General features: G+C 26.1%; 1 protein-coding gene across 1 annotated transcript in view; it reads left to right on the top strand.

The window, feature by feature from the left end:
- LOC100163127 (putative homeodomain transcription factor) overlaps positions 1–8,014 on the top strand; it is a 24,520-nt gene extending 16,506 nt beyond the window's left edge. The window contains exons 7-18 of the mRNA XM_008183221.3: positions 357–524; positions 598–944; positions 1,021–1,115; positions 1,190–1,495; positions 1,602–1,647; positions 2,230–2,352; positions 2,410–2,596; positions 2,678–2,906; positions 3,022–3,117; positions 3,184–3,327; positions 3,635–3,730; positions 6,782–8,014. Of these exons, the coding sequence (XP_008181443.1) occupies positions 357–524; positions 598–944; positions 1,021–1,115; positions 1,190–1,495; positions 1,602–1,647; positions 2,230–2,352; positions 2,410–2,596; positions 2,678–2,906; positions 3,022–3,117; positions 3,184–3,327; positions 3,635–3,730; positions 6,782–6,931 (1,987 nt within the window). The 3' untranslated portion in view covers positions 6,932–8,014. The remainder of the gene's footprint in view (positions 1–356; positions 525–597; positions 945–1,020; positions 1,116–1,189; positions 1,496–1,601; positions 1,648–2,229; positions 2,353–2,409; positions 2,597–2,677; positions 2,907–3,021; positions 3,118–3,183; positions 3,328–3,634; positions 3,731–6,781) is intronic.
- The last annotated feature ends 4,585 nt before the right edge of the window (positions 8,015–12,599 follow it).

Below are 12,599 nucleotides of genomic sequence, written 5' to 3'. Positions count from 1 at the left end.
CTTTGAATATTTATAACGCATAAACTATTCGCCCCAAATTAGATTTTCATGTATCAAAATACTAAGAAAAATATTCTGCTTTGGAATATAAAACTAAAACCAAATGTTGTTATTCAAAAAAGTAAAAACTTAAAAAATTATAAGGATAAAAAATATTTAAAAATATAATTTTTTTTAGAAAAACGTTGTTTTATAAGCGCCTTGAAACTATGTAAAAAAATATTTTCAAAAAAATTTAAACTTTTTGAAATAATGAGTGTTCAATGATAAAAGAATCACCCGGTATTTGTTAATTATTATTAAATCATTAGGTATAGTGTATTATTTTAAACTATTTTTGAATGATTATGTTTCAGTGGAGAAGCTTCTAAACCTCATACTGTTGTATGGGACACATCACCTGTAAAAACACGTCATTGGGTTCTGGAATCTCTACCTGATGTAAATGCTTCGTTAGTTCCCGAAGATTTTGGTTCCGATTTACGTTTAGTCAATCTTGATGAGAAAAAGCAATTAGGAGGAGTGTAAGAACATTTTTAAATCTACATAAACAATAAACATTGTTAAAGTTTATTAATTGCATTTAATTTTTTGTAGAGATCGTATGGACGTGAGACCTAATACGTCTAGCTCAACACATGATGATGATGGTTTTGAAAGTTTAAATGGCAATGGCTCCAGTGATAATCCCGAAGAAGATATTTTAACTGGTTCCACTATTACATCTCAAACGTCCGAGTCCACAAGTGCTGAACAATCAAGTAGTACACCCAAACATGACCAATTAGTGGAAAAAGTTGAATGTGATGTTACATTGGTAGCAAAAAAGGTTACTGATGATCTAGCTAGTAAAAATGTTTCTACTCAAAAGAGGTGTTTAAGATTCAAAAAAACTCCATTAACCTCTAAAGCTTCCATTGCTGATTTAGACCGTAGACTTTCTGGTATAATATATTTAAATTGCCCAAAATGATTTATTTTATTATTATTTTATTAATGAGCATAATTATTTTTTTTTAGCTTTCCAGACATCCGCATGTTTTCAGTATGCCGTTAATTCTGAATCTGAAGATAGTGAACAAGAAACTGAAAATGATGGTTTGACATGTCCAAAAGTAATTTACTAATTGTTGATAAATATTAAATACATATATATATCAAATAAATACTATCAATATGGTTATTTTAGCGTTTGCTCGTACGACGTGGCCATCGTTTGCAAGTCCTTCAAAAGACTAATTCTGATGACGATGAAGACGATAATGTAGATAGTTCTTCAAGTCGACAAACGGATGAAGAAGGGGATGTATTATCATCTAATGGGGGTAGTGCTTGTCCACTATCAATGTTGACTGAAGGAACAACTAGCGCTGGTGAATGGATTGGTCTTACCACAAATACTGAGGAAGGATCTTCTACTTCGGATATGGATGCTGAACAGACTAATTTATTAAGTGATAATCAAGACCATCCATTTTTATGGGAATTTGAAACTGTAAGTTAATTATTGTCAATTTATTTTAAAATTATTTTGTTTTCCTGTACTAACCTGGCTATGTGAGTAGACAGAAAACTATATGATATATATATTTTTTTTATAGACACCAACTGTGATATTAAGCCCAAGTTGTGCGGCATCAGATCGAGGTATAGTTTGTAATTCATTGAATCATTTATTATTTAATAATAAAATATTGATTATCATTATTATTACTTTACTTTTTTAAGTATTTTAATTTAATTTTGATTGAATCAACTAATATGATAATTAAATCTTAGATCGGTTCATAGTTTTACCAATGCTATATTTATAATAATATTAAGAGGACGTGATACCCGCGTGTGTTTCTTCGTCTTACAAGTGCGTAACATAGCAAATTTTACGCTCAGCAGAACACGTGTAGCTTCGTTAGCTTAAAAATTAGAGCGAATTGACCTCTTATAAAATCTAAAGGTACAATTATTATCTAGGTAACCTCATAGGCTTTTTATTATATTTTAATTTTAACGCGAGTTATGAGTATTTTAAAATTGTAAATTTTTATACATCTTAAAATACTTATAACTAAGGTTACCTAGATAATAATCTTACCGACGGAGACGGAGACAACACATGTGGGTATCACGTCCTCTTAATATTATTATAAATAAGCATTGGTAAAACTATGGGTATCCTCTTAATATTAATTAATACTTAATAATAAATAGTAATATATGTTTTGGTTTTAGTAAGTTGTACAATGTGGGAAAAGAAAGAAGTAAAAAAAGCTGATTTATCTGTATTAGATATAAGTTCTGCAATCATTGCTAGAGTTGAAGAGATTCCTGAACAAATGGATTACTTTTACTTAGGTAAATTTATTACATTAAAACTGCATTTACAGTTTTTAACATCTTTATGTTTTTTAGGTGTTTTCTTGTCTGTGATAATTTCCCTCATGCCATCAGCGTATAGATTACTTAATAGCTTAACAGAGGACAAACCTTTACCAACCTTAGCTATCACTGTGAATGATGAACCTCCAGAGTATGTGTACAAGCAGTATTTGTCTGCATTTTTTACCATTGTTAATGCGGCTTTTGCACCTATTGGCTGGTGAGTGTTAAAGGGTATTAAATTACATAAATAATAATCTTTATATGTATATATTATTAATTGTTTTCATTATATTTGTAGGGAACGATATATTGTGATTACAACTTTGATAGAACGATTTTGTTTATCCCTAATGTTCTTCTTCCTATTAACAGTAGCAGAGCGCACATATAAACAGAGATTTTTGTATGCAAAGTTCTTTTCACACCTCACATCATTTAGAAGAGCTAGGAAATCTAAATTGCCTCATTTTAGACTAAATAAAGTACGGAATATCAAAACTTGGCTTTCCATACGCTCTTATTTAAAAGTAAGTTAATTATATGTATTGGTACTTAAGTTAACAGAGTTTAATTAATTGACAAATAATATTTATATATATAAACTTCCTTCATACCATTTTATAACTTTTTTTTTTATTATAGAAACGTGGACCTCAAAGATCAGTAGATGTAATTGTGTCATCTTCGTTCTATATATCATCATTGTTTTTAGCAATCTTAAGTGTAGAATTACTTAAGGTAAATAAAATGAAATAGAAAATATTATATATTATGAATTTAAAAAAAATTTTACATTTGTTATAGGATACATTTTCTTTGAGTTCAGAATTTCACCTGGAGTCTTCTGCTTGGTGTATGGTGCTAGGAATTTACCTTTTGCGATTTTTGACTTTGGGAACAAAAATTAATAGGAAATATAGGAATTTATCAACACTTATTACAGAACAGGTAAATATTAAAATATTTTAATGAAACTGGTAATGCATTTTTAAATTTATTTACATTCATAATGTCTTGTCAACACAGGACAAGAAAATAAAATTAAACATAAACTCAACTCAACTTTTTCCAACATAAATAGAACAATCTAAATTGTTTTTAAAAACAGAAACCAAACAAAAACCAGACCTGGCATAATATTATGAATGTTTTAATTATGTTTACTTTAAGAGATGTTAATATATAACCTATCGAATAACTAGCAATTATAATTTTTTGTTTAAATAAGTACATTCATGTTTTACTTTTGTTTCAGATTAATTTGTATATGCAAATAGAACAAAAACCCAATAAAAAAGATGACTTGATGGTTGCAAACAGTGTTTTAAAATTAGCTGCAGATTTACTAAAGGTATTTATTATTTAAAGGCATCTTATTAGTATTTTGGAGCACCAATAGTTCCAATCAATATTCTTGGGTTTAAAATATGTCTACAAATGTAATAGCATATACACATATAAGTACAATATTTGTATCGTAATATAAAAACCATTTATTAGTTTTTCATTTTAGTAATAAATGTTAATCTTAATAAAACAAAAAATGTGTGTGTTGTGAGTACACGCGGATGAATTGAAACTTCTTTACAGTGGATATGAAAAAAAGATATTATCGGCCGTTACGGTTGAATATAACGTCACGGTTTGTATTTGTATTATTATTATAAAGATGAGACAAAGATTTTTTATTTACTACTAGGGCTCGGATTTGAAGGCTTTTTTTTAGGTTTAAGATTATTTTTAAATGGTTTTGTTATTGGTGATATTACTTTATCGAGCATATTTCCCAAACAGCATTTTAATATTTCCCAACTATGGTATAAATATTTTCAGGAAAACAATATAGTTGTTAAAATATTTGACAAAGTTGCGTAAATAATAAGGAAATATTTTATTTATATTTTTTAGCCAAGAAGTTCACTTTTGAAAAATATTTTGTAAAAAACATTAACAAAACATTTTAATCATATTTTTTTTAAAAACATTTTCATGGAAACATTATAAAAATATTAAGTCAACATTTTTGTGCAATATTTTATTATTTTATAAAAAGAAAATATTTATACAATATTGTTAGTCAAATATTCATTATTCAACTGCTCCAAAATATTATCATTTCACAAATGCTGTGTGGGATCCAAATTTGGTAATGCAAGTTAATTTAATGTTTATGAAAGTACCCATACTACATAGTACAGTTTTTTTGTCTGTTTTTTTACATTTTAAGTGTCATTTTAAATTGTGATATTGCCTTCAAGTCCTAGCTCTATTTATTACCATACACAGTACAGTACAATCTTGGTAATCTGACACATACCAGACCACGCTACTGGCGGATTAATGAAAACGGCGGATTAACGGGGGCTCACATAAAAACGCATTTTTACTGATACATATAAAAAATGAATTATTATTTATTATTTATTTATTGTAATTATTATAAAATATAAATACTAATGCGTACATGGTTATATTTAATTAATATTTTTAATGAGACAGGTTTAAAAAAATTATTAATTTTTTTTTGTTTTTTTGTTTGAAATGATACTTTTAATACTTTTTCTTGTAGTCATTTAAGCACCAAAATATCACATGCATCTACTCCGTTCTCTTCTGCCCATGTAATGTTGTAAACATTGTCAACATCACATGACAGTTTTTCTCCCGTCATACTCAATAATCTCACACTAAAACGATTTTTAAATTTATCTAGCCAACCATCACTAGCTTGAAAATCTTCTTTGTGTGTTATTTTTCTGTAAAAATACTTAGCTTTCTCTTTTAAAATTTCACCCGGAATAGGTGTATGGCGATTACGTTCTTGCAACAACCTTAAGTACAAGGCATCAACTTCAGGAAACTCACCAGTTTTTAATGTTTTGCGCATATTTTTTAAACTTTTGTTATTTTTGAAAAAAGACCTTATCTTTTCGTTATTTTTTCTTATATTACGTACTGTAACACGACTTATTCCAAATTCGTTAGTGAAGTTTACTAACTTGTCACCATTTTCTATTTTATTTAAAATTTCTAGTTTTTCAACTAAAGTTAAAGTAGTACGGTTTCATTTTCGTTGTTGCGACATTTTAATGTTATTCGCAATACAACACTATATCTAACCGGTACACAATGAACACACACAACACTCCAACGTTAATTGAATAAAAATAAAATATCTAATAGGTTTATTCGTATTTAATCTGTAATTATTTAGTTTTATCTAACGTTTTATCGTTAACCATGGAAATTTTATATATACATACATATTGGTACGTACAGGTAAAAATAGCCGGATTACTGGACGTATCGGATTATTGAACGGCCGTATTACCGAGATTGTACTGTAACAGACAATCATGACGAGCGATAATCTTATTTTTTTCGTATCCTCTGTAATGAAGTTTCACTTTAAAAGGACTAAAAAATTTTAATTAAATTTATAATAAATGTTAAATGTTAAATGTTATGTGTAAAACTAATCAAATTTATTCAAAATTATGTATGCACAATACAATAATAAATAATGAATATCAATGTTTTTCAATAAAAATATTTTAATTTTCCTCTCTCAATTTTAAAGATAGCAGTCCGAAAAATCAAAGTGAACTTAGACAATTATTTAGCACAATTTAAAAACTAAATTTTTATTTAGTAAGTTCTGTATTTTAACATTTTAACGCTTTCAATTTTAATGAGCGAACTATGTTTAACATAAATAATTAGCACATAACTAGTTTAAATTACTGTTGAAATAACTTTGATTTTTTATTTAGTTGATTTAAAAATAAATTATTAAGTTAAATTTTAAAATGTTTTGATATTGTTGGTTTTAATGGTTTCTACACATTAAGCACTTATTATTAACGTCATAAAAATAAGAAAAAATCTTATACTATATAATAATAGTATTAATACTATTAGTTTTGTTATGTTTCTTGATAAAATAAATAATAATTGTATGTATACTATATTTATAGACTCAACATAGGTGCTCTTTATATGATCTATGTACTAATTAAAAAAGTAGATTAAAGGGTTTTAATATTAATAATACGAGTAGGTATAGTTTGTATAAAAAAAAAACATACTCATGATTGATTATTTAGTTATTAATATTATCATTTTTTTTAGCTCTTTGTCTCTGTCTTAACCTAATACATTTAATAGTTGTAATGAGTTAAATATAATTGGGTGTTTTTAAGTACTTAAGTATTTAGGTTCCAAATTGGAACTGCTGAAATAAATGGCGCCCATTTATTTAATTATGCTCTTGCTACTTAATTTTTGTCCATAATAGAGACACCATTGTACAATAATGAAAGCATGGTTTTCATGTGCACAAACATAGCCGATTGATATAATGATAATACTATTTAAAAAAATTTGTTCTGTTTGTTCTTAGGAATTGGAAAGTCCGTTCAAAATTGCAGGTCTATCCGACAACCCGTACCTGTTTACGCTGATAAAAGTAGTGATCCTGTCTGCTCTGTCTGGTGTACTTTCTGAGTTACTTGGGTTTAAGTTGAAGTTGCACAAAATCAAAATCAAATAGAGGAGTTGATGTATAGGTTAGGTGAACAAATTACATGCTAACTAATGTTGAGATCACAATGGTTGAGATCGCACTCATATTATCATAGATAGTCATCAGAATTTTCATGTAAAATCATGTACACGTTTGGATAGTGAGTATGAGAACGCAAGAGCTCGTTTCTTTCATTGTTATTTGTTGTTTGTTGTGTACATAATACATCAATAGACATTATTGTCCTACACGTATGGCAAGGATATGCCATTTACGAAGTCATCATTCTGCAGTATGCCATAATACCTATTTTAAAAAATTATGATAAACTTTCTGAGACTTCTTATTTTATATATATGATAGCAATACCTACCTTACAAAATATAATAAACAATAAATGTCGTGTTCATAGATGTAACTTTAGTTATAACAGGCTTAAGCTATATTTTTAATAATATTGTAAAACACGAATCCCATTGTAAATAGTGATACCTAGTGTTTATATATAAGTATGGTACCATTATAATGATATGTAAGCATAATTTATTGTTTAACATGATGCTGTAAACTGATGCAGTGTCAAGTGGTATTGCTGATGACAATTTTTAGTGATTTTTATAAAATTGTTTTTAATTGCGAGATGAGGTTTATTTAGCTAATTATTTTTATTGGTGTATAAATATATCTGTCAGCCAGGCTGCAACCGTTATGTATATTATGTTAGTTGTAAAATTTTGAACAACAGTAGCGGTGATATTACTCTTATCCTTCTGTAGTTGGTCACAAAATTGTTTTTTTCTTCACCAGAATTAATGGCCTTATTACAGCAACATGGAATTTACATGATCAGTGGATAAATTCTCAAACTAATAATTTACACTGTACAGTGTTGTATCTCACTATGACTGAAGTGTTCATAGTTCATACGCTTGAAGTGTAATTTTAATGTTTGTCTCTTTTGATAATTATTTAGGAGTATACTTTATTTTCTATAAATTATCACTGTGATCTTTTTGTTATTATTTAATAATTTAATTTGAATGTTGTTTATTTAGTGATAAATAAACTGTCTACACAAAATATATGTACGTAACAAACTTGTATTTTAAATTTGTATTTTTGTTATTTCTGTCCTCTTGATATCTGTGTTGATTCCTAATGTAGGTATAGTATTGATTATTTAGAATTCACTTTTGAGTTGGTAAATTTAATTACTTAAATTACTTGCATTACACATTTTTAATCACTTGATTTTTAGAATTTATTTAACTATAATTAAAATTCTCCATTGCTGTATTTGCTCCATTTCTATATTTTTAAATGAAATTGATAAAATAGTTAAATAGAAAATTATTGATAGCTGTTGTAATTTTGTAAAGACGCATTACCGTGACAGAACGCAAGTTTCTAACGGCTGATCCCAAAAACTACTTGATTGATTTCAATAAAATATATATCAATAGATTCCTTGAGATCCTGAGGATGTTTTTAGCTTTTTTTTTCAACCCCTATATGCAATATGCTGCTATATAACTAGTGGCTCACGAAAATCTTATATATTTTGAATTTTTTATACATGATATTATAATCCATTTCATACGAAAAGCGTTAAGATGTTTACATATAAAAATTGTACCGTGAGTAGTGCGTACTGACTAGTGATGTACATTTTCATGAAAACTTTTTTTGGTGAAAATCTTGAAAATTTTGAAAATTTTATAATTTATCATATTAATTTCTTATCAAATAAATCTTGATATTATATAGTTGTAGTATATTTAACCTTCATAATTATATTTTAAAATATGTACTTTTATTACCATTTACCCATTTTAATATAATGTTGGTATTATTCTAATGAACATAATATAGTAAATTCAAAATACAAATCATTAAATATATATAATATTATATACCTATATCAATATATAATATTCAACTCGTTAATAAATGTGCATTTTTATCTTTTATTAAAAATGTTGTATTTTTACTTTAGCACAAATTATGAGTGTATAATCGTTTGTTACAATTATTGATTTTTCAATTTTTAACGGAGGTAATTTATTGTTTGAGTCACTCCTCAATTTTACCCAAATTATTTTATTTTTTATTATAAGTGTTTTGTTTGATTCTGACGTTATACTTGTTACAATGTAAATAAATATGAAACAGTAATTTTATAAAGTATTTAAAAATTTTATTTAAACTTAAAAATTAATTAATTTAAGAAAAGTACAAAAATAAATAAATAAATTTTCAAGTTTTAAAAGACAATTGAAAATGTTCAGAAATTTTTAATTGAAAATTTTCAAGCTTACATCCTAGTACTGACTGGCTCACAACTTTTTTATGATATCATATTATCTATTTTATCATGAAATATACTGTCATAAAACATGATACCTACTATAATATTTTTATTTTACATTCTCAAAAATTCTCAATAGAAGATGAAATAATAATATAGTTATACTTAAAATAAAATAAAAATAATTAATTGTATTACCTACCTTAATTGAATATCTGAAAATATATAGGTAATGTTATTTGATTTGGTTAAAATATTAAAGTATTGGCACTACTGAACTACCTACATGAACAATGAGCATGCTTCTGTATTATAAAGTTGTATGTAGGTGGGAAAAAGCTATATATTTAAATATAGAAAATAAAATATAAATACTCATCCACAAAATCTACAAAAGTTTTCATGAAAATTCTCCCTGAATTATTCTTTAACCATCAATACAAAATTGAAATAAGAAACTATGAAAAAAACTTAAAAATGTAATTCAAGGTTTCTTAAAAGTTAAAAGTTGTTTGTTTAAATAATTAAATTAAAAAAAAAAAAGATTGTAAATTCACAATAATTCATAAAAATTATTGTCTTTTCATATCTAAGATTTTAAAATTTAATACAATATTTTATATAAGATTTTTACCTTAAGAAAAAAAATGTTTACCGGAAAGTAAAATTACATTTTTATGAGTGTATATATTATTATAAATTGTATAATAAGCAATGATATAGGTAGTTTTCAAAATAATTATAAGTGAAACTTCTTTCGCAGTTGATCGTATGAGTTGTGTGTAATAAATCCACATATTTGTATACCTACGTATTCGGTGTGAATACGTATACCATTTTCGATCAATAACTATGTTTATATTGTACCCACTCAATTATGTATCTATACATTATTTAAATATATAAGTAATTTATTGAAAGAAAATTAATGATCTGACCATTAGGTATATTATTAAATATAATTAACACAATTAATTGCAGATATGTCAATATTATGCTATTGAATGCGAATATACATTGCGAATTCTGTTGCTTTGTTAAAAAATAAGATATTGAAATGTTAAGAAAATTTAAAAATTATTTTAATGGTCTATGATAGTCGCTCAAAAAGTCTTAAATTGTATTTAAAATATTTAAAAATGTACTATCTATACAGTGGTGTGCCCAGAAATTTTAAATATGAGGGACATCATTTTTTTTTTAAATAAACAAAAGAAAGCAGATAAGTGGAAGTCGCTCTGCTGTACAGTAGGCTACAATTGGATGACTGTATATTTAAATTCAATGATATATATCAAGTGTGCAAAAACGATTCTGAGCAGAGACGGTTTAGCAGCCTAGGATACTGCAGATACTGTATTTATATTGTTGTTATTAATATATATAAGTAAATTTTTAACTACTAAATCATTTTAGAAGCTAATGGTTTTACAATGGGTTTTATTTATTTTTTTATCCTGGATACAAATTATCATATATCATTGAATTCAAGTTTTATACAATCCATTATACATTGACCCACTTGTAACCTACTATACATCAGAGTGACATCCATTTACCCGCATTTTAAATTTTAAGTTTGATAAATTTTGTCGAAAATAAAACTTTAAATATTTATAAAAAAAATTGTGCATATGTATTTTTAATATTTTTTAACTGCTATTGTAAAAATATATTAGGGGCCGTGTATTAAATTTTCATGATTTTTGACTAAACAAATAAACACATATATTTATATATTATATAAAAAAAAAATACAATATAAGAAAATCGCTACATGAGAAATCGAGTGATGATTCTATGATATCCAATGATGTTAAAATTTGAACTTCAAACGCTCATAAAAATTTAATTTGACTTTCCGGTAAACATTTTTTTTGACAAAGGTAGACGACAAACTTATGAGGAATCTTGTATTAAATTATCAAATCTTAGATAGTTATATTTAAAAATAAAATTTTTTATGAATTTCTAACTCAAAATAATTTGCACATTTTCGTGATTTTTTAGTAATTGGTCAAAATTTGAACTAAATGCTTATAAAAAAAAAATTGTGACTGTATTTATATATTTTTCAACTGCTATTGTAAGAATATATTAAGAGCTTCGTATTAAATTTCAAGCTTGTTGACTCAACGAATAAAATTAATAATTAATAAAAAATGAATGACTCTAAACAGCTGTAATAACTAATAAGTGGTTTTCTGTAGGTCGGCAAAAAAAGACAATAGCTATTGGATATAACCCCCCCCCCCCCGCCTGAGCACGCCACTGTACTAATATCAATATCGAATATTCTTAAAAGACACATCGGCATACAAACGTGAGCTATAGAAAGTTTCGACCAAAAGTGTACTTCAAAAGATTGAATATTTATCACTGCTTTCAAGTTTAATGATACTTTTTACCAGAAAATTTCAATTGATTTAAACCTATTACAAATACCTACTATACCTATCCCACACATAAATTATTTGAAAATAGTAGCCAATTAAATATTTTGAAATAAATATTATCAGGTATATTAACTAGGTTATAAACATGTAGCTTAAAAATCAAATCCATTGATAAATATCGTTATAAAAATACAGATGATTGGGTTAGTATCCATGCAAATTCGTGATTTATGGCATATTATTTAAAGGATAAATTTTAAACTTTCTTAAAGTTTGATTTGCGTTCTGTATGTATTGTAACATAATACAACTTACTCAATGACAAAGTACACTCCACTCCTCTAACTGTACAACATAGCTGTTAATTACATATCCCCTTTATTTTTATAAGTCTAGAAATTAAGCCAACAAAATCATAAACGTATTGAAACTATTAACAAGTTATGTATATATATATATGGATTTATTAATTATGTGTTGTTATAGAACGTTTATAAAAGTATTGACATTACAAAATAAATTATATAATTTTGGAGGGGGGGGGGGGGTGTGCCCTTGCAACCCCTTGCATTTAGTATCCATAATTGGCCTAAATGTTAATCGATAGTTTCTTCGATTGTTTTTTATGGAAATGTTTTGCAATGACAATGCGTAGATATTGAGTTTAATTTTGAATAAAATAATAGCCATTATTATTATTTGCTATTGTCTACATTATATGGTAAACTGCTAATGATAACAGATAAACACCTAATTACTTTACCATAAATATTTTATATTATTAATTATAATTTAAGTGTTAAGCAAGTTCATAACTTGAACTTTATTGATATACTATTTGAATTTGTACATAATATTGGCGTAATTTAAAATAAAAATAATTTAGGACTATATATGATTAAAACTTAAATACATTTTATTATATGTATATTATCGTATATCAGTACCTATATACCGGGTGATTCTTTTATCAAACAACACTCATTATTTC

Source organism: Acyrthosiphon pisum, chromosome A1 (genome assembly GCF_005508785.2).
Source record: "Acyrthosiphon pisum isolate AL4f chromosome A1, pea_aphid_22Mar2018_4r6ur, whole genome shotgun sequence".
In the NCBI taxonomy this organism is placed as follows: Eukaryota; Metazoa; Arthropoda; class Insecta; order Hemiptera; family Aphididae; genus Acyrthosiphon; species Acyrthosiphon pisum.
Note: the sequence above shows the minus strand (reverse complement) of the source record. Positions and strands in the feature narration are given on the sequence as shown.